Raw genomic sequence first — 26,488 nt, 5'->3', positions numbered from 1 at the left:
GAGGCAGTGATCTAATAAACTGGGGAATTTCTTGACCCCGTATCAGTGGTAGTACTAATTTATTCATTCAGCATCCATTAATGTTCACTGTGTCCCTGAAGTGTTCCAGGAGCTGCTGTTTACTGGCAAATATAAAGAGAACTGGGGCATAATCTCTGTCCTCAAGGGGCTTACAGTGGAGTAGGAGACAGTTGTATAAACAATTGCCATCAAACGAGGCAAGTCTCACGTGGGAGTCTATACAAAATGCAGCAAGGCTTTAAAGAACGTGAGCTGGCGGGGGAAGTCAGGAATATGGGTCCACAGGGAAGAGAGCATCTGAGCTGAGACGTGCAGGAGCAGGAGTTGGCCAGGCAGCTGAGCCGGTGACTGAGTGACTAGGGAAAGGCTTTCTAGAAAACAGGCTGAGGAAAGTGGGTGGTTGGAATCTTTGGAGCTTTATCATCAGTGACATGTGGCCCATGACCCATCGCACAACTTGCAGAGACACATCAGTGTGGGGCTCCCTGGGGAAGACTAAGCGTGATGGGGAATCTGTTTGGATTGGCCAGGAGAAAGAGGGAGAGAGACAGAGAGGGAGAGAGGGCACTCCGGCAGCCGTGTGGTAGGGGGGCCACGGGGGAAGCTGCCTCACAGCATTGTCAGGATGGGGAGGCAGAGGCAGCAGGACCTGCTGATCGGCCAGGTGGGTCACAGGAAACTGTCTATGCTGCCAACTCCCAAGATCTGGATTAACTCAAATTTCCTGTTAGTAATCACGGCCACCTACATCCTCCCAGTACACTGAGGGTGAGCCTTTCATGCAAATTAATTTGAAGGCAGAAAGGAATTCAGCCCAACTTTAGAATATTTTGATGGCATTAGGTGGGATATTTTCAAAATAAAGTTTCTTTTCTTGGGGGGAGGCTGTTTGTGTGTGTTCACCTATTAAATAACTGTATGTAACCCGAGAGAGGTCATTCCATCACTTCCAACAGAGAAGGAACTGAGGCTCCTTCATGGTTCTCCATCAGCACTTCCCCTTTTTCTTGAAAAGCAGTTCATAAAGATGAACTTTTACATTTACATAAAGTTAAAAGTTGCGGCTCTGTTGGACTCCATTGGCTCCAGCAAATATATAGAGAAGAATGTGGTTGTTATAGTCGATTTAAATCTGATGTCAGATCTATTCTTCTGGTAGCCTAAATCTTCTATTTAATTGTATATTGACATTTTTCTGTGTTGATGTCCATGTAAATGCCTATGTCTGTTTCCAGAGCACTTCAGAATTTCAGGAAGGAAGTTTTGCTCCAACCACCTTCATCTACTGCTGTCCCCTGCGTTCCCCCGATGAGGTCCCTTTGTGCCTTGGCACAGTCCATTTTCCCATCTGAATTTGCCCCCTCTTAGAAATCCATGAAGCTCTCTTCCTTCAGAATCTGGCTCAAAATTAAATTTCTCTGAAAAATTTAATCACTATTCCAATTGCTTCTTTATTTCTTGATAACATTTATGAACTACTAAATTTGTATGTAAGTTTCTATTTAAGTCTTCTTAAACATTTTAAGGTACATATTTTGGGCATTTCCAAACAGTATCATCCTTAACTTAGTGTGAGTGTGCAGTAGATGGTAACCCTAACTGATGGACACAAAGAGAAAATACATTTTCATCTGTCTGTTCTAATTTTATGTTTATTGCTAAAATTTTTAACTTTTTCCCTAGAATCCAAAATACATGTACCATCAGGACATAATTCCTATTTCTAACTTCTAAGTGGAATTCTATAAAATTTTTAAAATATTTTATATGCACAGAAAATTACAGAATATAAAATGCCAGAATTTTAAAAGACAAATGTCCTGTCCTATATGTTTTAGATAATTTTTGTTAGAAAGAAATAAAATAGTACAGATATAATTGTTAAGTGTAACCCTCTCTTTCCCTATTTCCTTTCTTTTCTGCCTAGAGGCAACCACAGTCCTGAAATCGGTGCTTTTACTTCCCACCTCTGTTCCTATACTTTAACTAAATATGAACTTTTTTCCAGAATCAATGTATTTATTAATGTTTGTGTTTTAAAAATTTACCTAAATGATACCTTCACACATCTGGAATTTTTAATTTTCTCCAGTTGAAGAATCTCTGTGTTTTAATAAACAGGTATCATCTGTTCATAATTATTGTGATTATTATTGACATGTTTGGGATTATTTTTTGCATCTTACTTGGAATTTTTTACTTACCAACATTTTTTTTTCAGTGCTTTTTTTCTTCTTTCTTGTTATTTTATAAGCAATCATTTCTGTATTTCCTTTTTGTTTCCACACTGTTTTGGACAATAAACACTATCTTCCTAATGTTGTTACCACTTTAAATTTTAAAATATGCATCATTGGAAAAAGGTCCAAGTCTACTCACCTTAATCTCAGTCTCTTGGTATCTAATCAGACATCTAATCCCCTATGCAAGTACAAGTGTCATTTTTCCTTTTTTTATAAGAAAAGCAGTTATACTATACACACTGTTCTGTAGCTTACTTTTCTCAAATATATCTAAATTCATTTTTTTGTGGGGGGCCGAGGAGAGGCAATTAAATTGTTTATTTATGTATTTATTTTTTTGATGAAAGTACTGGGGATTGAACCCAGGACCTCATGCATGCTAGGTACGCACTCTACCACTGAGCTGTACCTTCCCTCCTCAAATATATCTTGTGAACGTTTTTCTATGTCAGTAATATGGTTCTGCCTCCTTTTTTGCATATATATATATATTTATTGAAGTATAGTCAATTTACAATGTTGTATCAGTTTCTGGTGTACAGCATAATGCTTCAATCATACATGAACATACATATATTCATTTTCATATTCTTTTTCATTGTAAGTTACTATAAGATTGAATATGGTTGCCTGTGCTATACAGTATGAACTTGTCTAATTTTTTTTAAATGGCTACATAGAAATGATGATAACTAACATTTGCTGAGTGATTACTTTGTGCCAAGGGTTTGTCTCATCTATAGTTTACAAGAACCGTATGTAGACAAAGCTCCATTTTGGAGATGAAGAGCTTGAGGTGTGAGTAGTAGGGGAGAGGTATAGTAGGTGAGATAATGGCCCCGGAAGATGTCCTCCTTCAAATCCCCAGAACCTGTGAGTACCCTACCTCACCTGACAAGAGGGATTTTGCAGATCAGCTAAAGGTTAAGACCCTGAGATGGAGAGATTATTCTAAATCATCTGGGTGGGCCCAGTCTCATCACTTGAGCCCTTAAAAGTGGAACCTTACTTGTCTGGGTTAAAGAGAGATGCAGTGGTAGAAGCAGGAGCAGAGAGACGACAGTGTGAGAAGGAATAAGCACCTTATTCCTGTTTTTGAGACATAGGGGTCTATGGGCTGGGGCCGGCAAGAGGAGCTAAGGGCAGCTCTCAACCAACAGCCAGCAAGGAAACAGAGACCTCAGGCCTACAACCACATGAGACTGAAGCCTGTCAACACCTTCTCTCCTGGACTCTGAAAGAAGGACCCCAGCACTGCCAATACATTGGTTTTGGCCCAGTGAGACTCATACCAGACCTCTGACCTACTAAACTATAAGATAATAAATTTGGGTTGTTTTGCACCTCTAAAATAGCGATAATTTGTTATGGTGGCTGCAATGAAAAACAAATGCAAGCAACCACAACTAGAAAGTTGTAGAGAAATGGAAACACAGACTCAGGTGGTCTGACTCCAGGGTGTGTGTACAGCTCAATCATTATTTATTTAACCAGTCCATTTTGGTTCATTTCACAATATTCCAGACAACGGGACAGTAGATTTCCTCATATCTATATCTTCCAGCACTTTAATTAGAATTTCTACAGGAAAATTTCCTAAAAGTGAAATTATTGGGTCAGAGGATTATCACGTTAAATATTTTTTTATAAATACTGCCAAATTGCCTTGCAAAGTGTTCCCAAGGAAGTTCTTAGACTAGAATTGAAATCACCAGGAAAAGAATGAACAAAAAGTATGGATGGATCTGGTTCCTTGGTGACCATTTAAGGAAAGCAGAGAGCTGAAATGACCACGTTACCGAAAGTGCCTTTCTCCTTCATTTTAACTGGAGGACTTGCAGACATCTGTTCCAGAAGAGTCCCTCTGGTTCTGTCTCCTCTCTGTGCATTGTGGGCAAATTCATTTTGTGCTTTTACTTCTGGGTCTTGCTTTTTGATCTTCGAGGCCATAATGTTTGACAAAAATAAATAGTCCTTTCAGTGAGGATCGCTTGTGCTACACATGCATTCTAGAAGACTATTACTTCAACTGAGTCTAGAGTTTCCCATGTGCACAATAGGTACTTTAAAATAATAACAGCATTTCATTAATTTTGAATGATAGGCTTCTCAGCAGGGCCCTGGAACCCAACTTATGGGAGAAATCATTAATCAAAGAAAATCAACATAGCAACCAGCTTAAGCGCATGGGCTCTGTGACTAGCTAGCACTTCATGGGAGTCACTAAAGGGGCCCCATAAGATTTAACGGTCAATTTCTCACATGACTACCCTCTTCACGTTCAGGGATCCCAGGCTCTGAAAGGCAAGGAGTCTTTCTTGCCGGAGACAACTTTTGCTTTCTTTGGGCATCTTAACTCTATTCTTCTATCCGGAAAGCGATCGCCTTCACTCCTGGCTTGCACCAGTGTTTTTGTCGTGCTTGTAGATCTGATCGCATCCTTTCCTTTTTTTTCCCTCAGGCCCCTTCTGTTGTTCTAGAACTTCTCTTTCTCTTATTCCACTGCCTGGGAGATTTTGGTCTTCTCCTATGCTGTGATTTTCCATCCATAGAGTTATAGAACCTTTTGACTCAATTGTTCTGCTTGTTTTTCTCTCTTTTGCTCAACTGTTAGATCCTGGGGCACTGTAATAGACATCTTCAAGGCTGTGAAGCAGAAAGATGTCTAACTAACAATGTCTGTTTGTTTGTTCACTTATTTATCTAGTTTTACTTCATTTTACCTGGGAAACCAGAATGGAAAATCTGAATTTATGTTAGGGTCTGATCACGAATAATAACAATTCCCCTCCTATATGCTGAACACTTAACCATGTGCCAAACCCAATTTGTTTTTTTTTTAATGCTTTAACTTAAAAGTCGTCAGGGCCATTCTGTGAAGTAGGTTCTACTGTTATCCCAGTTCCACTGTTGAGGAAACCGAGGCTTTAAGAAGTTAGACCGCCTGCTCAAGGCTATAGAGTAGTGAATGATAAAGCTGAGATTAAAACACAAGCTTGTTTGACCAGTCTGTACTAGTAATCACCATACCAGAATGTTCTTTGGCATTTCGAAATCATTTGTAAGCAATACTTCCAAGAACATTTTTAACAGACAAAAGTTAAACACAGAGCTGCTGAGTTGTGGTGAAGTAGAAAGTACACTGGGAGAGGAGTCAAACGAGGGAGTCTCAGCTGTGTCCTTCAGTAGTTAAGCAAGGCTCCAGGCAAGGTGGTTCACCAGCCCCTCCCTTGGCCTTTTCTCCATCTTTGAGTGCCAATCTTTAAAAAAAAATTAATTTCCTCTTCTTTAATTTTTCCTATACTGAGATAGATGAGATCTGCCGCTCCCATATCATTTATGACAATTAAGGCTGGTATCAAATGAGTCAGTTGGCACAGGGCTACTTGTCCTGAAAAAAAGAAGAAAAAAGCCATGATTAAATGCCACCCTCTCCCCCGGCAGAAAGCAACCTAAGCATAATGACTCAAGTTCAAAGCCTAGAAAATCTTGGTGGAAACGGGGTGGATATATTCTTCTGTCTCTAATTTTCTCTCTGTATATTCATCTCTAACCATAGAAATGTGGATGAATATGTGGCTCGTCATTTAATCATCATCTCAGATTTGTTCAAGCCGTTGTGTTGCAATAATGCTACCAAACTGTCTTTGTCCAGTCGGAAATGAGACCCAGCCACCAAGAAGACTTGCTGACTTTCTTAAGCACGTACCTTCATTCTATCACATAGCTTCTTTTTACCTCATGTGTTATGGGCAGAGTTGTGCCCTCCCAAAATCCACATGTTGAAATCCTCAGCCCTAATACTTTAGAATGTGACTGTATTTGGAGATAGGGCCTTGAAAGAGGTAATCGGGGCAAAATGAGGTCATATTGGGGAGCCCTAATCCAATATCTGGTGCCCTTATAAGAAGAGGAGGTCAGGACACAGAAAAACAGGTGGAAAGATGTCCATGTGAGGACACAGAGAGAAAGATGGCCATTAGCAAGCCAAGGGGAGGGCCACAGAGGAAAGCAAACCTGCTAACACCTGGACTTTGGGCTTCCAGACTCCAGAACTGTAGGAAAATAAATTTCTGTCGCTTAAGCCACCCAATCTTTGGTGTTTTGTTATGACAGGCCAACAAATTAATACACCATGTTTTAATCCATGGTTGTTTTTAGGCTTCTCTTTTACTTCCCAGGAGATCTTTACCTTCATGTTTAATTTTCTTTCCTCCTTTGTTTGAGCTAGATTTTCTTGCCCTGGTGAGTCATCCTCAGGCATCAAGCTTCATCCAGGTACTGCAGTACAGAGATTTCACAGATGTTAATAGTGTTTGAAGAGTACCCAACGCTAGCGAACCTTGACTGGTACCTTGAATGTAGCTCACATTTCTACACCTATGTAAAGCCTTTCTCTTGTCAATGCCTCACCTATGTGTGTGTCAGTTCTTAAATAGGTTATAGATACTAAAATAAAACACTGAACTATATATAATCAGTTCCTCATCCCTCACCAGTACCCCATGAACTTTCCTCCTTTTCCTTACTTCCTATCTTGGTAAAATGGCAGCGGCAGTGCCATTCATCCAGGTTCATGTTCTCAAACCAGGAACTTAGGGAGCCATTCTTGATCTTTCTTTTCCCTTCCTCATACATCTGACTCATTCCCCACTTCTGTTCATTCTTCCTTTAAACATCTAATAGGAATAGACTTGTAATATTAAAATATAATGTGAAATTTGAATTGTAAATATCAATATGGACTGATGTATTAAAAATATATGTGTCTATCAATCTATTTTACCTCTGTCCACTGAAAGAACATAGAAGTACTATCATCCCGGTAGTAATAAGCACATCCAGAATCCAGATTTTGGTTTCTGTTTATCATTACCTACTGAAAAGGAAAATGATCTTTGGGGAAATAGCTGATTCTAGTTCTTGGGCATGAAAACTACAAGGTGAGTGTAGGATACAAGTAGGATCTCTCGTGTCAGAAGCCAAGGAAGTGCTCAGGGGTTTTGGGGGCCGTGTTAAAAGGAAAGGATCCAGGAGTTAGTCTGAAAGGGCTCCCACTAGATAAATTTTGGACAATCTGAAGGTGAGTACAATTGATTGTAAAACGTGGAACAAAAAAATCTATGAGTCATAGTGATACATTAAAAAATGGAGAAAAGGAGGGAAAAAAATCACTGGATCATGAGAGATGACTGCTCATTTATCTTCCCTCTGAAATTGGTAGTGGAAGGGAGAGAACTAAATGTTTATCTTTTTATGAGAAATTGCCCTAGTTGATGAGGGAAAGCTCATCTTTAGAAAAGAATGACAAAAAAGAAGTGCTAATACTTGAAAGTCCCTATTTTGCAACCTCCAATGAAATAGCTGATTCAGGCAACGATCATCAGTGGTGAAAGATTATTGCAGAACAGGATGGTCACAGGGCGACGAAGGGTCACCACGCGTGTTACTTACTAATTGTGAAGGGTGTGGAAATCTGGCAGTCAGCACTTTGATCGTGTGAGTGACCTAAAAGCACTGATAGCGTTATGTTCCTCCTGATGTGATGCTGATAAAAGTCACAGAATTGTTTGTGAACTGTTCTTGCCAAAAGTGTTCCACCTTAGTCGAATTAAGACTTTAGGCCTAACTTCATGTACATGGAAATTACAGGGAATCAAAGAACAATGAAATTACAAGGAAACCTACAGAGGAATCCCAAATGTGAAATACTCTGTAAGACTTTTTTTTTCTAGATTCTTCCAAAAGTGAGTATCATCAGTGCAGAAAGTTTAGGAAGAACTGTTCTAGATTAAGAGACCAAGAGACATCCCAACCAAATACAACATATGAACCTTGACTGACTCTTGGCCTGATTAAAAACAGCCAAAAAGCCACGTGGGGGGCAATTGGAGAAAATCTGAATATGAGCTATATGTTAAATGGCATGTGATATTGAGAAGCTGATATTAATTTTCTTAGCTGTGATAATGACATTGTGGCGATACAGAAGAAAGTTCTAATTTTTAGGAGATGCATATTCGGGTATGAATGTTTAAGTGTGAAGTGTCATGATTTCTACAGCTTTCTTTCAAAATACATGCATTTATTTAAAAATAAAGCAAATATGGCAAAAAGGCAATGACTCCTGAATTGAATTTGAATCTAGGTGAAGGTTTTATGGCTATTTATTGTACTAGTCTTTCAACTTTTCTAGATGTTTAAATACTTTGATGTTAAACAGTTTGGGAACATTTGTGTGTCTCTTCTCCTTTTGTGCCTCTGCCGCCTTGTCCCCATCCATCCCCACTCTCCTAACGACAACTCTCCAGCATCTCTTGCCTGCACCATGTTGTGGCGCCCTAAGTAGTTTCCATCTTCAGTCCAAATGCCTTCCAATCAGTTTGCCAGGGGCAGCTTCCTAAATCAGCTCTGCAGGCTGAAAACGTTGTGGGCCACAGTGTCTGGCACCTCCATGCTCACTCTTTCATGTTGACCTCTGTGCCATTCTTTCTTCTCTCTCCTTGGTCTAGAATACTGTCTTCATCCTCTTCTCATGGAAATCCTGTGAGTCCTTCAAAACCCAGCAAGCAAGGCCACTCATCTTCCCTCACTCCCCTGGCGGAAGCAGAGCTCCCTCTTTAGAAGACTTGGTCATTTGCACAAACCTCCATTCCAGGACGTGTAATGGAATGACATGTGGTTGTCTGTCTTCTCCCACTGGGCTCTGAACCCTCATCATGATTAACAGGCACAGTTTCTTCATCATTGTCACTGGTACACTGTTTGCACTGGATCAGCATCTGGTGACTGAGTTGCAGGCTGTTAAAAGTAATGCTGTAGAAGAATTTAGGACACGGATTCTGTGGCATCCAGTTGGAAATGTACTTAAAAATGTCTATGAATCAGTAAAAGAAAATTTTCTATTGTTATATTCCAAGTAATGCTGTCTTCTGGGATTATTTGTCTATGGTAGGAAGTCAGGTAAACAAGCTTTATTTTAAACAGGAAAAAAAATCTCACAACAGGATTCTTTCTGACCTTTTAATCCAAGAAAATGATTAATAAAACTATTGTTTTAAGGACTGACTTTCTAGGACAATCTTGGCCAAGATCAGGCCAAGGATCTAGGCAGCTTCAGTAACCTTCAGATACTCTAAACCTGCTTGACTCAGTATAAGAACTGAGTGGTGGGAGACTTAGTACATTTTTACATAATTTTGTTTAGTGTTCTGGATTTTCATGATAGATTTATAGAAGAATGAACAGAGGAGATTAAAAGTGTAGATCCCTTATTTTTTGGTATCTATTGCCAAGTCGTTGCCAAATGTGTATATACACACACATATATTATGCTTCTGACTTTGTACAATTTATGAAATTATTGGAAAGTATAGAAAAAAGACTAGAAATAAAGTATTAAAGCTTTAAAAATAGTTTATCTCTGGTGGTGGTGCTTTGAGTGATTTTTTTCTGTCTTTATTTTCTCTCTCTATTTTTTGAAATGACTATGTATTGCTTTTATGATTTTAAATACAGTTAAAAATATAGGGGGAAAAAGGACTGAGTGGTGAGGTGTGTGCTGAATTAAGTTACCTCCTTCCCTTGGGACATCAATTCCTATCAGTGCCCTACACACCCGGTTCTCTCCTTCTTGTCTCTTTCATGGCTTCCTCCCTTCTTTTTTCTTTCTTTCCTTTCTTTTCTTTTCTTTTCTTTTCTTTTCTTTTCTTTTCTTTTCATTTCTTTCCTTCCTTCCTTCCTTCCTTCCTCCCTTTCTTTCTTTCTCTTTCTTTCTTTCTTTCTTTCTTTCTTTCTTTCTTTCTTTCTTTCTTTCTTTCTTTCTTTCTTCTTCCTTTCTTTCTTCCTTTCTTCCTTTCTTCTTTCCTTTCTTCTTTCCTTTCTTCTTTCTTTCCTTCTTTCTTTCTCCTTCCTTCCTCCTTCCTTCCTTTCTCTCTTCCTTTCTTCCTTTCTTTCAGCATTCCTTCCAAAATCCAGCTCAAAACTTACTTCTTCCAAGGAATCTCTGATAAAAGCCGCCTGCCTTAACCGTTCCTTTATGTTGTACTCTCCATTTGTCCATGTTCTTTTATATCAGATATGGCCTGTTCCAGTGTAAGCTGTATATTCAGAGTAATTACGTATGAAGAATAAGATAATCAGAATCATTTCAGGGCCACTGCTAAAGCAATAGCTTTCCAGACCCTTCCCTGGGGATTCTGACTCTGGGGACCTGCCGGGGGTTGGGGAATGGGTATTTGTATTCTTAACAAGCTAATTTTTGTCATCAGGCAACCTTGGGGAGCACTGGCCTCACCCTTATAAGCTTGGATTTGGGGTCATACTGATGGAGATTTGAGGCTGAGCTCTAGTGGTTGTTAGCTATGTGTAACATTAGGCACGTTACCATGTCCACAGGCATGGGTTTTTATCTAGGAAATGGGGATAATAATCACTGTCACAGGGTTGTTCTGGAGAATTAAATGATTCATGTAGAGCATTAGTACAGTGCCTGGAATATTCTAAGTTGAAGATTATGTTTATATTTGCTTGCAGTTTTCCTGGTTATGTCACTATGATTCAAGATCTGGGTGATGTTTTTTGTTCTTCTGTAACACTGGTGATTCAAGGCATGGTGTCCCGGAAGATTTTACCCCAGCAACATTGTTGAGGGCCTGCTGACCTCTGCCAATTTTTTATTGCCTCAACAAGGTATCTCTTTTATTTTACCTGTCACCTCTATTAAATTATAAAAAGATCTGCAAGACAGGTGACCCAGGCATGTACTTTGTTACACAGTTGATCCAGTACCCTGTATAGTTGGCTATCAGCAGAGGGCATTATCTAATAGAACATACATTTACTTCACAGAGTTTTAGAACCATCATTTCTTATTTAGGTTACAGTTAGCTCCTAATGGGTCTTGGAGTTTTGCAATCCAGTCTCTACACAGCAGCCAACATGATCTTTTACAAATATAATCACAGAATGTCATTCCCTTTTTTAAAAACTAATTTTGGGGGGAGGCAATTTGGTTTATTTATTTATCTTAATGGAGGTACTGGGGATTGAACCCAGGACCTTGTGCATGCTAAACACGCATTCTGCCACTGAACTAAACCCTCCCCCTTTGTCATTCCCTCTTGAAATCTTCCAATATTTCCCACTGTCTATAGAATAAAATCTAAACTCCTTACCACAGTTTTCTTAAGTCCTTCCTGATCTGGGCTGGTCTGTCTGATCTCATATCCTGTTATTCACTTCCTGGATTATTTCGTTCCTGTAACTTCACTGTTCCTCCTGCCTGGATTTTTCTTCCCCTGGGTCTTCAAAGCATCATCCCAGATGTCTCCTTCTCAAAGACCTTTCTTCTGCTCCCTGTCCAAAGTTTTCCTACCATTAGTTTCTGTCCCATTATCCTGCTTTATTTTCTTCTGATCACTTACCCACTGTTGGATATTGGACTTATCAATAACTGGTGTTAGCTTATTTATTGGAAACTCTGTGAGAGCAGGCATCTTGCCTGTCTTGTATTCCTAGCACTGGGGACAGAACCTGGCACACTGCATGTGCTTAGTATATATTTGTCAAACTGATGAATGAACTTTACAGACAGACTAAAAAAATTTATAGAATCTAGCAGATTTCAATATGTTCTTTTAAAGCAGAGGACTCTTATCAAACAAGATGTTTGGTTTTTAAATAATTAATTTGTGTGTTTGTTTAGTTCTTTTCACTCATTTCTTGACCACTAATAGGACTCTATGCTCATAAAAAGTTGTTAGCAAATACTTGGCAATCTACCGAGTCCTTGTCCAACAAAAGCCACCACCAGGGGGAAATCAATCTTCTGACCAGTAGCTGTGGACAGTAAGAAAATCTGGCTGGAGTAGAAGCAGACCTGACCCCAGGGGACAAGAGCAGGCGAGAGGCACTGAGAGTTCTGACAGCACATCTCCTCCAGGGTTTCCCTGCAGCTCTCCAGACAGAGGCAGTAGGAAGCAGCAGGAGGCAGGGCCATCATTTGGAGCACCCAGATGGGAAGCAGCAAGAGAAGGCTCTTTAATGCCTGCCAGAGCTGCTGTGAGAAGCTGCCCAGCCTGGAGCAGCCCTGGGTCAGTGGCTGCAGCACTGCAGAAAGGATGGCAGTGGTGCTGATGGTAGCAATGGTGGTGCCACTGTTTTTGGTGAGAAGGTTCAGAAAGAATTCAGAAATAAGGCACGGAGTCAAGAAAGCAAAGCAAGAATTTATTAAGGTGTAATTGGTACCCTTTCAAGGAAAGAGCAGGCAGACCCAAGTGTGTAGCTGCCCCGAGTGTCCTTGGCAAACCAGTTATATGGGTGTAAAAATGAATGGGCAGAATATTCATTGGCAGGAAGGGGTTTGGGGTCGTCTTCCCCGATCTTCACCCCAGCTTCACCTTCCCAGGTGGGGAGGAGGGGTTTTTGGTCCTTATTTAGTCTGGATCAGGAAGTCGGATGAAGTCGTAATGAACAAAAGGTTACATTCAGATGAGGGTATCATAAGCAAAAGGTTACATTTGGACGAAGGCCATAATGACCAAAATGTTACATTTGGATGGTGGGGATTCCTGTCTTGTCCCACCCTTCTGCCTCCAGGACACGTGTCAACCCAGAAAGTTTTTTTTTTTTTTTAATCTCTCCAGAGGATCCTGTTTTTCTTGGTCTGTCCAAGGACCCCCGTTGTTCACAAGATGTGTGGTTTTCTATCATTTGGCCTGTGTCCCCCTGTCTCTGCTCATATCTAGCTATCTGCCTGCTCTAACACCACCAGAGCAATGTGGCAGGAAACTAGGGCCTGGGGAAGCAGGCCCCTGTGAAGTGCAAGCCGTGAGGGACTTGGGAAGGAGGCAACGACTGCAGTGACAAGCAAGTGGCAGTGAGGAGAGCATTTAATCCCTCACACTCTCCCAGGTGACAGGAAGGGATTCAGGAACCTGGAATTCCAGCAGATGAGCATGTGTGATCTCAGCTAGAGCTATTAGTTTTGTTGACATTTGGCTTTATTTATCTTTCAATATCATTTTTGAGGATTAAACATGCTCAGAGATGACAGAGATGTTGGAATTAGCAAACAAGGGCTTTAAAAAAATTGTCCTTATAAAAAATTTTATAAACTGATCTTATAAAAGTGTTTAAAGATTTAAAAGTAAATATGGACTCAAGCAAACAGAGGGAAAGTCTCAGGAGAGAAATGTAAACTGTAAAAGAAAACCACCTGGAACTGGAAATGAAATATCTTAAATGAAAAAAATAAATCACTAGATAGGCTTAACAGCAAATTATATTCTACAGAAGAAAAAAATTAGTAAACTTGAAGACAGGGCAATATAAATTATTCAAACAGAAACACATAGAGAAAAGAGGCTGGGAAAAAAAAAAAGAACAGAGCCTCACTGACTTTTGGGGTAGTTTGAGGTGGTTTAACATCAGTGAAACTGGAGTCCCAGAAGGAGAAGAGAGTAACTAGTTAGGGCAGAGAAAAAATATTTGAAGAAAAATGGCTGAAAAAAATCCAAATTTGATGAAAAACATTAACTCATGAATCTAAGAAGCTCAATGAATTCCAAGCAGAATAAAGTTAAAGAAAACCACTGTTAGGTACATTATAGTCACATTTCTGAAAACCAAGAATCAAAAGAAAAATCTTAACTGCAGGCAGAGGAAAAAGATTCATTCTGCACATGACCTAGGGAAACAATAATGCTGACTTCTCAATAAGCTAGAAGACAATGCATCCTTAAAAATCTTTGAAGTGTTGAATTAACCTGGAATTAAAAACCTAGTAAAAAGGTCCTTCAAAATAGAAGGGTAAAATTAGAGTGAAAAAGAAAGGAAGAAAGGCAGAAAGGAAGGAAGGAAGAAAAAAAAATTGTCAAATAAGCAAAAGCTGAGGGAATTTTTCAGCAATAGACATAAATACTGAAGGAAGTTCTTCAGGCTAAAGGAAGTGATTCAAGATGAAAAAATGAAGAATGCTAGAAATGGTAAATACGTGAGTAAATAGAAATTACTATTTTCCTTGTTTATTATTGAATGGGTATGACTCAATTATAGAGCTGAGTTCTTGGTGGACATTGCAGTTACCTGAGAGTCAGGAAATCTGGGGCCTAGTTTATTTTTATGATCTTAGATAAGTGGCAAGTATTCAATAAATGTTTCCTTTTTATCACTGCCAAACACCACAGAAAGGCTATCTATCCATTAGGTCTCAAATTTAAGATCCATATGAATCACTTGGGATCTTGTTAAATTAAATTACAATAATAAAGTCACTGTGGTATTGGTAAAAGGAGAGACATACAGTAATGGAATAGAATAGAAATATACCTGTTTTCTCTTTTACGTCTAACCTATTATGTCTTTATACTTATACTTTATATTTAATACATCTCTCTTATAAACTGAATAGAATTGGTTCTTGTCTTTTTATTCAGTTTTATAACCTCTGCCTTTTAATTGGGGTCTTTAGTCCAATTACATTTAATGTAATTAGTGATGTTAAGTTTATATCCACCGTCTTATTGTTTTCTCCTACTTTTTTTTTTTTTTTTGTACTGTCTTTTTGTTGTTGTTGTTCCTTTGTTTCTCCTTTCCTTCCTTCTTTTGGACTTGTTGAGGATTTTAAAGTATTTCATTTTATCTTCTCTGTTGCCTGAAAAGCCATACCTCTTAGTTTTAGTGACTGATCTAGGGGTTTTAACACGCACCCTTAATTTAGCAGAGTCTACTACGATTTTATGTTGTATCACTATATATGTAGTACAAAAACTTACAAATGTATACTTCCTGTTCCCCTATTTGTCCTTTGCCCCATTACTGTCATACATCATACTTCTACACATGTTAAAAGCCCCACAAGTTGTTACTGCTTTTGCTTTAAATAGTTGTCTTTTAAATAAATTAGATAAAATTGACATTGGAGCAATCCTAGAAAACTTCCTAAATTTACTCTCTGTTGCTGTATTTTCCAAATGTAGTTTGTGAAGTTCTTTACAGGTTCCACCTGCTGGGCTGGGTGAAGCAATCCTTCAGTGAAGTCACAGTGCCATCCCAATGGCCACGCCTCAGAATCTCCTCAAAATTTACACCAAAAAAAGGAGAGCTGATGCTCCGAGAAGAAGGCAAATATGGCAAGGGAATGGGAGAAACAAAACCTCTTTAAGTCCATGTTTTAAAATCTTATGAAACTTCACTTTTTATGAAGTATAATTTGAAAAGATACATTTCTTTCTAAAAAGCAAGTTGTAGGGCTCTTGGGGGTTAGTTCACCCAGGTCCATGCTGATAATTGTATTTGAATTGTCAGCTATTCGGATTCCAGCTCCAGAGAACAAAATGCAGGTACTAAAGAATGAGTCTTGTCTTTAAATCTCTGGGCAAAGAAATATCTTTCTTTCTCTCAAGGTCATCTGGCATGGGAGTAAGGGGATTCGAAGAAAATATGTCATCTTCTTGTGTGATTTTCTTTTAATAATATTGACCGTAAGAGATTACATTTTTGTAATCTTAATTTTTTTTTAACGTATGAAACTGAGATTGCCTTAAATTTGCAACTGACGTATTTGGACTAAAACTGCGTTCAACAACATATTATACACTTCCTCATCATCTAAATGTTTGCAATCACTGTGTATCTCCATTAAAATATATGCTTATATTATACTTTAAATCTGTATTTCCTTGGGATACTCTCATATTTTGTAAGAATAGAAAGCTTATCTAAGCCTTCTCTATAATAGGAATGGAAACCTTGCTAACATCTGAATCATGCTTAGTGTAGAAAAGAAAATTGAGACCATGTGAGCACACAGTATCCCTTCCTGGCACAGAATGGTAGAGTATTGGTGTAAAAAGAACTGCTTTAAAAAAAAAAACTTCAAAGTGTTACTAGTACCTAGTCCTTTTTCTTTGGAAATACTGTGGCTGTCAGGGTCACTGGCTGTGTGTCATATCCCAGTAGAGAGCACGATTCATCAGCTGTGGACATTCTTTGCATTCTTGGTGGTGTTCATGGCTGTTCCTTTACCTCATGGGTTGTATGACACCTTTGACTAAAATAATCCCTCAGGTTTGTGATTACAGTGCATCGGGTTATTGGGCTGGTGGCGGCCTTCCAGCTGTCCCCCAGCCCTCAGCTCACGGGAAAGCAGTCACCGTTGTAAGTGTCACAGTGCTGTTCTGGTAGGTGACATCCCCAAAACTGGTGGTATCCAAAAATCTTCTGGTATAAGAATTATTTTCTTCTGTTTTGAATTAATGAAGCAGAAACACAAGCTGTGAGTGTGTCATATTAGTTTTATAATATTAGTGTTTGTACCGAATGATGGCAGGAGGGCAAACCAGGTTGAATCCCTTATTGGTTATTACTAGTTGGTAAGACTCCTGTGAAGGCTTATGGTATTAGGTGAAATCATGTGAAATTGCTGTTTGTGTAGGCAATTTTATATGGCTCTAGGAGATAAGATGTATTTTAGTTACTTCTCTCCACCTCATTGTGCGTCGGCCACAAATATTTTCAATTAATACATATATTTTAAAATTAGAACACAAAAGACAAGATTTCTTTGCTCTCATTCTTGCTGTTTTTACTCTGGCATCGCTCCCTGGCTCTCAGGGAAATGGAGAGTCTGTCTAAAAACCATCTTCTGACATTTGCCATTCTGTAGCCCCCTGAGAGGTAAACAAATAAAAACATAGATATTACTCACTCGGTTGTGGGTTAAAGTTATTTTCAGATTCTTCTGACAATAATTTAAACTCACAGCTGTTTCTTTATGAGTGTTTATGAATTCTTTTTTATAGAGAAGACAATTGCATCACAAGAATATTCTAGAAGTGTTGAAATCCCACACCCTTCCCCTCCTTCCGTATTTTCTCCATTTGCAGTTTCATCTGTATAGAAAAGCAGGTCTGGCAACTTCTGCTGAGACTTTCAGTACGAAATGCCACCTAAAAAAGCAACATATATTTTGAAGATCAACTTTCTAAAATTATATTCAAGTAAGTTAAATTTTAGATGTCATCCCTTATAGCTAAAAGTAAACACATTTGACTTAATCATGTTAATCAAAAATGCATTTGCATTCAAGGGTTCTTAGATATCAGTACTCTTGGATGGATTTAAATTATATTGACAGAAAACATCCATTTCCTCACATTTTCAAATACCAAGCAGGTTTTAGAACTTGGTCTATACCATAGTTGCTTTTGGGGGGAAAAAAAGTGTGATTCGGCCAAGGCTGATCTTGTTTTTCCTTTATTCTTGAAGCCAGAAGCAATTACTTTTCATTTCAGGATTAAGCGGCTGTAACATTGCCACTCGTCGCCGAGGCTCCTGGTTTCAGCATGTCTCCTTGGTTCCCAGCCAGTCCTGGTGTTGAGGTAGCAGCTGTGGCTGGGAGTGTCTCTCCAGCCCGCATTCCTTGGCTACGAATTTTGCAGCCCTGTTTATCTGATGAAGATCTCCTCGTGGTGAGTTGCCCATGACACTGTCACACAGACGTTAAAATGAATGATATGGAAAGATACTGAATCTTTTTCCTTCTGGAATGCCAACCAATCCTGAATCTGCCCAGTCCCTTCGCTCTGGCTGATCACCACAAAGTCCTGGTGCTAAGATCTGATGAGACCTGTCTGACATAAACCGAATTCTAGCAGGATGCCTAAACACCCTCTCTGTGAGACCATCACCCAGGCCTGGTCGGAGAATTTTCAACAATTACTTTTGCCCAAGCATTAACTCTCACTGCGTGGCACTGATGGTTTACGTCCATTCACACTTTGAATTTAGAAATGCTGTCCCCCACTTCAGCACCCAAAGACCTCTCCTCCTTCTCTTGACACCCATGACTTTACTGAGGATAGCTTGGGATGGCCTTAGAGCATGGCTTCCTCACTACTTCTTCAATTTGCCTTCCTAAACCAGACAGTGAATTCCTTGAGAGAGAAGCCCCTGAGAACTGGTGACACTTTATACAGACAGGTAGAAAAAAAAATTTGGACAGAAAAACTTTGGTTGCTCTTAGTAATCCAGAAAATTTGCCTTAACATGTTCAGAGCACTCTAGATCGTCTGCTGTGATACATGACTGCTCTCCCTTCCCCTGCCTGCCCTCTGCTGGAACTGCTCACGAGCAATAAGATGGGCAGAGCCGGACATCGTATGGGGAACGTGGGAAAACAAGAGGCTTGTCCGACTGAAAGGCAAACTGAATAACTGTGATTGAGTCCACAACCTAGATCTCTGAAGCTCCCACTATGTGCCTTTGCAAAACTCGCAGCCTCATTACAAGACCCCTTATTGGTTCAACCGCTCACGGGGGTGTGATGCTGCCTGCTGGCATGAGGTGGACCGCGTGACCTTGTGTGTCCTCCTTCTCCTCCTCTGTGCCTGTTTCATCTCCAGATGGCAGAGAGCTGAGCTGGGCAGTGCCCCCTCCCAAACCCAGATGCCCTCCCTGTTCACCAGCCCCTCGAAGCCTTCACCGCCTTCACATACAACAGGCATTTAAAGCGTCTGGCAAGACTGCCAGTTAGGTAATGCAATTCAGGAGGTAAGTATGAGACTCTAGGCTGGTTTCCTGTTACGCAGGGCAGCAGGATGTGACAGCTGTTGAGGCAGCCCGTTTGCCCTTGGAGGCGAGAAGCAAGAATGTCTGTTCACTAGATGACCTCTCTTTCCTGCTGGCCCAGGGGTGGCTAGATGTTATGGAAAAGAGAAGGAAAAAGATGTTTTTTGCTTTTTTTTTTTGTATTGTTAAAAGAGGGCACTTTCTGGGGAGGCAGAATTCATTCGCTGAATCCATTTCAGTATCAATGGTTAATTAATTTAGGCAGCTTTAATGCACTTTTATTATGTAGCCTTTAAGAGCTGTTCCGGTAAATGTCCATCCCATAAATACTAGCATGACTCTATATGTATGATACCCTTTTTGGAAGGGTGAATCTGAATTATTCTCCAGATATTAATTTGCACACAATGCTCTCTGGGCAGTGCATAAATGCTTTCTCATAGTTTGAACATCGTTCAATACAGTTTTGAAGTGGGGAATAAACCGCTCAGGTATGACTACATTTTAAGTCAGTGGGTAAGTCATTCTGGTTGCCTCCCAAAACATAATTGTGAAAATCAGTTTTACCATACTCTGCCTGAATAATTGATTTCCACATTTCGTTCTGTAAATTAAACACTAGACTTTGAATTACTAGAAGAAATAGCACAGTTAGCCAATAAACCTTTCTTATAAAATGACAGCATTTTAATTTATTATATGCATTAGCATTTATTCCTGCCTAAGATTTCATCAATCAATTTTCTATTAAAAAAAGATGTCTGTGGAAACAACAGTGGAGAAGTGCTGAGTTCCAAAAGCAATGTTGTGAGAGGCAGCAGGGCCAGCATTCTGGGCACATGTTTAACTGAATTATAGTCAATAACTATGTGGCTCCAAGTATAAATCCACATTTTTTTGAGTATCAAACTTTTGAACTAACTCTCTTGGAATGTCAGAATTTAAACAAAGAAAATATTTAATTTTCACTATTTGAGAGATGAGCTGTTATTTGTTCAAAATTACAGCAACCTCTGATATTATTTTAAAATATTTATTTTGCCACTTTGACAGGCTTCTTCCACACTGCTCTTGGGTTTTAATTTTTTTTACAGTGGTACATTTCAGTAGTTGGCTTCAGATTAAATGAATATTAGCACTTGGTGGTGATTTCATTAATTAGTTGCTTTGGAAAACTATTTTAAGCTGAAAGTTACTCCAGAATAGAAGCTCTAAGAATCAGTTCCATCAGATATATGTTAATTTAAGATCATTTAACTCATTCAACAAAACTGTATTTAGCACATGTCAGGACTGACTTGTCCACAGGCAAGGTAGGCGTAGCACCTGGAGCCCACAATACTTCTAGGGACCTGGGCAAATGTTTTAATTTCTTTCCAAATCAATAGAAAAAAATAAAATTTTAGGACAAAGAAAATGTTATTAAATTATGTAATACTAGTATATTCATCTTTATAGCGACATGGTAATAAAATGTAATTTTTAATATTTTTTATGGAGGAAGAGGTCCATGAAAGTTAAAGTTCCCAGGACCCATGCAAATGATAACATAACCTATGCCATATTTCACCTGTGCTAGATTCTAGAGATAAAAAGATGAGTAAGACACAATTTCTATGCCCAAAGCACTCACAGTCTGAATAAAATGGGCATAAAGCAGATAGTTCATAATATGGTTTCCTTGAATTTGTTTGAAATAGTGATTGTAGTCTGAAGACATGAGAGTTTTATTACAAAATGTCATTCAATACATAGACCTGGTCTTTCCTTCTTTTAGTTAAACTTATGCAAAAATAGGGTTTGCATATATTTGAATGGTACATGGACAGCCTGACTATATGTTTACTCCTTTCAAACACTACTGATATTAGCATCCAGATATGTAAGTCAAAATGTTCATATCTTATAAGTACATTTCATAAACAAGACCACAAAGGAAATGCCAGGTTCTAAGTTCTTATGGTTCAAGGGGGAAAATGAAAAATGAGGTTTGGTTCTCCCTAGCAAAACTCGCTTACATATGTCCTTGTGAGTTTTACTGAGGCTTCAGACATGGAACAGAATCTTGGCTGCACTTTCTGTCTTCATAAAATTTCTCATTTGTATGAGATTCAGCACTCATTTTTCCAATTACTCTTTCTAAATGCTGTAATTGGGGTAGTCAGAATGTTCTCTTTAACCTAAATCTTCCTTGCTAATATTTGGTCTTACTTTCACATTTTTTGTTGTCAGTTGATTTCTTTTTACTATTTTCTATTTTTAAGTCAATTTTACCTGCATTATTTTATCATACACATAAGCTTTTTGAATAAGAAGGGCATCACAGGACATTGGAAAGAGTACAGGCTCAGACAAACCTGGGTATGAATCCGAATTCTGTCACTCAAGCTATGTGACCTTGGTCAGTTTGTTTAAACTCATTGCATCTCAGCTTTCTCATCTATAAAATGGGAATCATTATGCACATGTTACAAAATTGCTGTAGGAAATAGAACAGTATATATTCAGCCTTAGGCCAGTACCTGGAATGTAGTAGATGCTAAACAAGTAGCTGCTGTTATTATTTGCCATATTTTACAAGTTAAGAAATTGAACACAGACATATTAAATGTTGGCCAATGCTGAGGGGCTAGGGCACTCATTTATTACTGGAAAATTGCCACCTTACATTTGATTAAGCTTTATTGAGAGTGAAATTGTAGGTCACAAAAAAAGGTACAGAAAAAGCACTACATCAAAGCAACCAGATAATCAACATATATTTGCACACCTTGTGAGTGTAAGGTATTCTGTGCCCTAGTTGGGCCACTTTGGTTTGCAAATGACTGAACCCTAACTTGCCCATGTGAAAAGGAGAACTCGTTGGCTGGTATAACCCAACACGGGATGTAGGGAGCTGGTCCCGGAGGTGTGCAGGACCTGTGGCAGGAACATTTTCGGGGCTCACACTATTTCTAACTAGTGTGTCTGGTGCTCTTTGCAGACGGCTTTCTCCACGCCATGGGGAACGTGGCTCTGAGCAACCTTGGTCTCTTCATCTCATCCAAACAGCTCTTCAACCAGCAAAGTTGAAGATTTCTTCCTCTCTGACTCCAGCCTGAAAACAATCCCAAGCATGAGTTGCATTGGACCAACTTAGGTCACATATTCTCCCCCAAACCTATCACAGCCAGGAAGACGGGGTAATACGATTGGTCCAACTGAGAGCACGCATCCATGCTTTTCATTAGAATTTTTTCCCATGGAAAGAGATGCATTGGGCACACAAAGATAGTAACCTTTATCTTCTATGAGCGGTAATAGAATAATTAATGTGTTTTTGTTAAAGTTGGTTTAAAAAGCCAAGAAGCTAGAACCTCAGGATAGCTGGCTAAGATTCCACAAAGTCTGATAGGACATGTCATGTGGACTTTTCAGCCAAGAAATGAAAACTATTATACTTTTGTCTCCCAGTGTGTTAGCTCATAGAGTACCAACTTAAATTTATTTCTTAGTATGCAGACATTTTAATAGAGAAAGTTACAAACACTTGGGTACTATCTTAGAAAAAGTAGACCCTCTAAAGAGGGTGACTGAGGGCTGCACCACAGATGAACATCACTGTTGTTTGAAAACCTTCAGGGTGCTTTGTCCTGTGGGAATGCATTATTCTAACACTTTGCTTAATGTTTTTGCTTCCTGTAGAGTGGGCTGAGGATGGGACCTCAAAACAGACATAAATTGAATTCAATAGTGGATGAACGTCTCCTGAAGTCTTTGCCAGGGTTATTGCAGACATTGAGCTGTTTGCTTTTGGCCCCAGTGCTTCAGTGTCCACTCACTATTATATTAGTGGGAGGACTGTTGTATTGTATTAGAGATCTGGAGAGCTTGTGACGAGTAAAGAGTCAGTGTTTTGACTTTTTATGCCAGCATCATCACTTCTGCACTCGTTTCACATTTCTCCTATCAGTTGGGCTCTCAATTCAAGGTTACCTTGATTACTTTCAGATCTTGAATCATGAATCTTTCTAAACTATTTTTACCTCCAAAAGCCCTTGTCTTTTCACTGACTCACTTTTTCTTCTTTCTGTCTCAAAACCAGAGATATCCCTAACCTTTTCCAGCACCAAATTCTTCCCTCTTTCACCTCCTTAGAAAACTAACTCCATCCATTACTTCATCTTCTATTTGTAGCTCCAGTTATTGCTCTCTGACGCATGTCTCCTCACTTACCTGCCTACAATACTATCTCCTTGAGATACCATCAAAAGGGGTAATATATGAGGAAGCACACGGTTGCTCTAAAGTGGAATATAGCCATGATGGAATATCATTGCTTTCTGATCTTTCTCCTTCACTCCACAATCTTCTAAAAAAAAAAAGTCAATATAAATATTTCTTGATTTTGCTTTCTTGCTACTCAACTCATTACTTAATATCTTAAAATCTGACCTCATTCTCCTAACTCAATGACCTGGGGTCCATATCATTGCTTGTCTTTCTTCTAGCTTGTGACGCAGTCGACCATGCCTTCCTCTTTTGGTTTCTATAACCTCACTCACTACTTTGGTTCACCTTCTCTCTCTCTGACCACTCATATTTTAATGATCATCTTAAATGATGATCATTAAATGATGGTCGCCATCATTCTGTCCTTGCTCTGTCTCCTCCTGCCCCCCTCTTTCTCATTCTCATAAATACTTCTTGAAAGAATTCCCAGATCTCTCTCTTCACTTCAACTTCTTTGTTAAATGCCTGCTGAAAACTTTAACCTACATATATTAATCAGTAGCACCCAGACACAATGTGTGCTCAAATCAACTCTAATCCCATCTGAAATATCTTCTGCCCTATCTCAGCCAACATCTCTACCAGTCACTTAGGCTTGAGGCCTTGGTTCCATCTTGATTCCCCTCCCTCCCCTAGACCTGACTCCAATTTAAGCCATATTTTAAGGACACATTTTCCTATTCACCTGCCTTCACTCTGTCTCTCGTCTCTGCCTTCTCCTCCTTCAGGCAGTACGGTTCCAGCTGCTGGAGCAGCACACAGTCTATTATTCTGCTTTCAGTGAGGTTGTCCAGAAGTATTTTGTGGCTCTACTTCTTCCTTTCTTCCTCATCTTTTTCTGTTTCTGAGGTGAATAACCCTTTGAACTTTAACCACAGAGATCACTAAATCTTCTACACAAGCACCCTTCTCATAACCCCAGTGGACACTGATGCGTTGAGAATGGCCTGCATAACACGTCTAATTAGTAACGGGTGTAAGCTGACTATTGTTTGTCAGCAGTGACGTGACAGAAATACATCTCACAGCCATGTGTCTTACCAACATAATCTGCATCTTCAGATAAGTCAGTATCTTCATATAGGACAACATTTCGAATGTATTTGATTTAGAAAGCTGAGGTTTTGAGGCTCTAATGATGAGCTAATGAATGCACTTTAAACATACTGCTTGAGTTTTGATGCTTTTCTAGCAATCATCAGAGTATAATTCCAGCTTATGCGGACCCTCGTCAGGAACATCACCTTCCAATCTCTAACTTTATTTCTGCTGATTCTATTAACAAAGAATGATTAAAGTCAACTTCTGTCTTCCCAGTTTCACCCTTAAAGACATGGGATGTAACAGCAGTGCACTGAGCAGCTGTGAAAAAGAAGAGGGAAGCTCCTTGCGTGTTACGTGGACTGATCTCTGTGTGGACTGAATTGTTTGTGTCTCCCCAGAGTCCATATGTTGAAACCCTAACCCCCACCCTCACTGCCGTGTGATTGGGAAGCAGGGTCTTTGGGAGGTAATTAGGGTTATCTGAGATCATGCAGGTGGGGCCCTCACAGTGAGATTATTACCCTTATAAGAAGAGACACTGGAGAGCTTGCTGCCTCTCTCCGCCACGTGAGGATGCAATGAGAAGACGGCTGTCTGCAAGTCAGGAAAAGAGCCCTTCCCAGAACCTGATCGTCCTGGCGCCCTGATGAAGGATTTCCACTATCCAGAAATGTGAGAAAATAAATTTCTGTTATTTAAGCCACTCAGTGTAAGGATTTTGTTATGGGAGCCTGAGCTGACTAATACAATTTCCAAGATTTATTTTTAAAGGAGGGGTGGTAAGAGAATGCCAAAACCGTGCACTATTGAAGTTTAAAAAAAAAAAAGAAGAGAAAATAATCTATATGAGTAGGTAAGTCCTTTGAAGTAAAGGAGAAACTAATAATGTTGGTTACTTGTTTTGGGGAGAAAGGAACTTGGCAGATAGAAGACCGGGCTGGAAAGGGGACATCGCTAAACATCTTTTATACTTTTGATGCTTGAACTATGTGAATGTGCTATTACTTCAAGAAACTAAATTAGTAAAATTTATTTTTAAAATGATAACAAAAACATTTTATTTGGAAAAACAAGATTATATTGAAATAAGGAAAATACTGGTTATGTTGAAAGATGATTGCTGGTTAGCAGAATAATTATAGCAGAAGGTGACATTTGATGCAGGCACAGTTTGAAGAAGATGAAGGAATATGAACTATTAATTGTATTAAACTGCTTTCTCAGACAGTTCCTTAATACTCCCCATGACAATGTAGACAGTTCTTATTGTCTACTGCCCCTCTCTTGGATCTACATTGGTTACTGCCAGCAGAGCTGGAAGTGCCCCATGTGACATGCATTTGATTGAAAGATGATGGCCCCAGATTCTCAAGCACTCTCTCATCGATGCCCGGATGGTCTCCGAGAGTAGTGCCTCTCCTTCAGCTTCCCTCAGTTGATGGTCCTATATTCAAGAATGCAACTGCAGAGAAAAGGATCTAGTCATTCATTTGAAAGAGGTCAATGTCTCTTCCGTGGAACTTTTCTTGCAACTTACTTTGGACAATTAAGCATCCAGTTGTTCTAGAGACATTATATCATATTACCCCAACGAGTTGTCCTTAAATGTAATTCTGATCGTTTCATTTCTGTTTAACATCTGTCAAAGATTTCTTCTCCATTGGCCATCTAGCCTTCACCTGTCTTTCTACCCCCATCTACTCAATTTAAGCTGCTTTGCCAGGACCCTAGAGTGTTTTGGGTTTTTTTTCCTGTCTCCAAGCCTTTGTAAATGTCATTTCTATTGCCTGGACCACCCTCCTATTTGTTCCTTTTGATGAAGCACCCCTAAATGGAGATGAGTGCTTTCCCTGACATCAGCCTATATTTATTGAACCCACTGAGATTTTCTATGTGCTCCTTCCATCAGATTCAAGAGGTTCAGGGGCCATCGGCTGTTCCTATTTTTTATATGTATACTTTTGTTTAATTGCGTGATAGTCATTTTACAATGTTGCATCGATTTCCAGTGTAGAGCGCAAGTTTTCAGTTATACATGAACATATACATATTCACTGTCTCATTCTTTTTTGTGGTGAGCCATCATAAGATCTTGTATGTATTTCCCTGTGCTATGAAGTATAATCTTGTTTATCTATTCTACCTATGCCTGTCAGTACAGATTTTGAACTCCCAGTTTACTCCTTCCCACCCTCCACCCCCTTGGCAACTGCAAGTTTGTATTCTATGTCTATGAGTCTGTTTCCGTTTTGTATTTATGTTCTTTTTTTTTTTTTTTTTTTTTAGATTCTACATATGAGTGATCTCATATGGTATTTTTCTTTCTCTATCTGGCT

The 26,488-nt window shown here is 39.3% G+C and overlaps 1 protein-coding gene and 1 long non-coding RNA gene across 2 annotated transcripts in view; both read left to right on the top strand.

Moving 5' to 3' along the window:
• The window catches only part of LOC116668101, a 54,689-nt gene extending 45,037 nt beyond the window's left edge, over positions 1 to 9,652 (top strand). Inside the window, exon 6 of the mRNA XM_032494656.1 lies at positions 8,777 to 9,652. Within this exon, the coding sequence (XP_032350547.1) occupies positions 8,777 to 8,974 (198 nt within the window). The 3' untranslated portion in view covers positions 8,975 to 9,652. The remainder of the gene's footprint in view (positions 1 to 8,776) is intronic.
• Positions 9,653 to 17,243: 7,591 nt separating this feature from the next.
• LOC116668127 lies at positions 17,244 to 24,855 on the top strand. Its single transcript, XR_004325199.1, has 4 exons — positions 17,244 to 17,266; positions 17,561 to 17,737; positions 18,671 to 18,818; positions 21,820 to 24,855. It is a non-coding gene; the product is annotated as an uncharacterized LOC116668127 (long non-coding RNA).
• Positions 24,856 to 26,488: the final 1,633 nt, after the last annotated feature.

This window comes from Camelus ferus, chromosome 13 (assembly GCF_009834535.1).
Source record: "Camelus ferus isolate YT-003-E chromosome 13, BCGSAC_Cfer_1.0, whole genome shotgun sequence".
NCBI lineage: Eukaryota > Metazoa > Chordata > Mammalia > Artiodactyla > Camelidae > Camelus > Camelus ferus.
The sequence above is the reverse complement of the archived record's forward strand: the minus strand, read 5'-3'. Positions and strand labels throughout refer to the sequence as shown.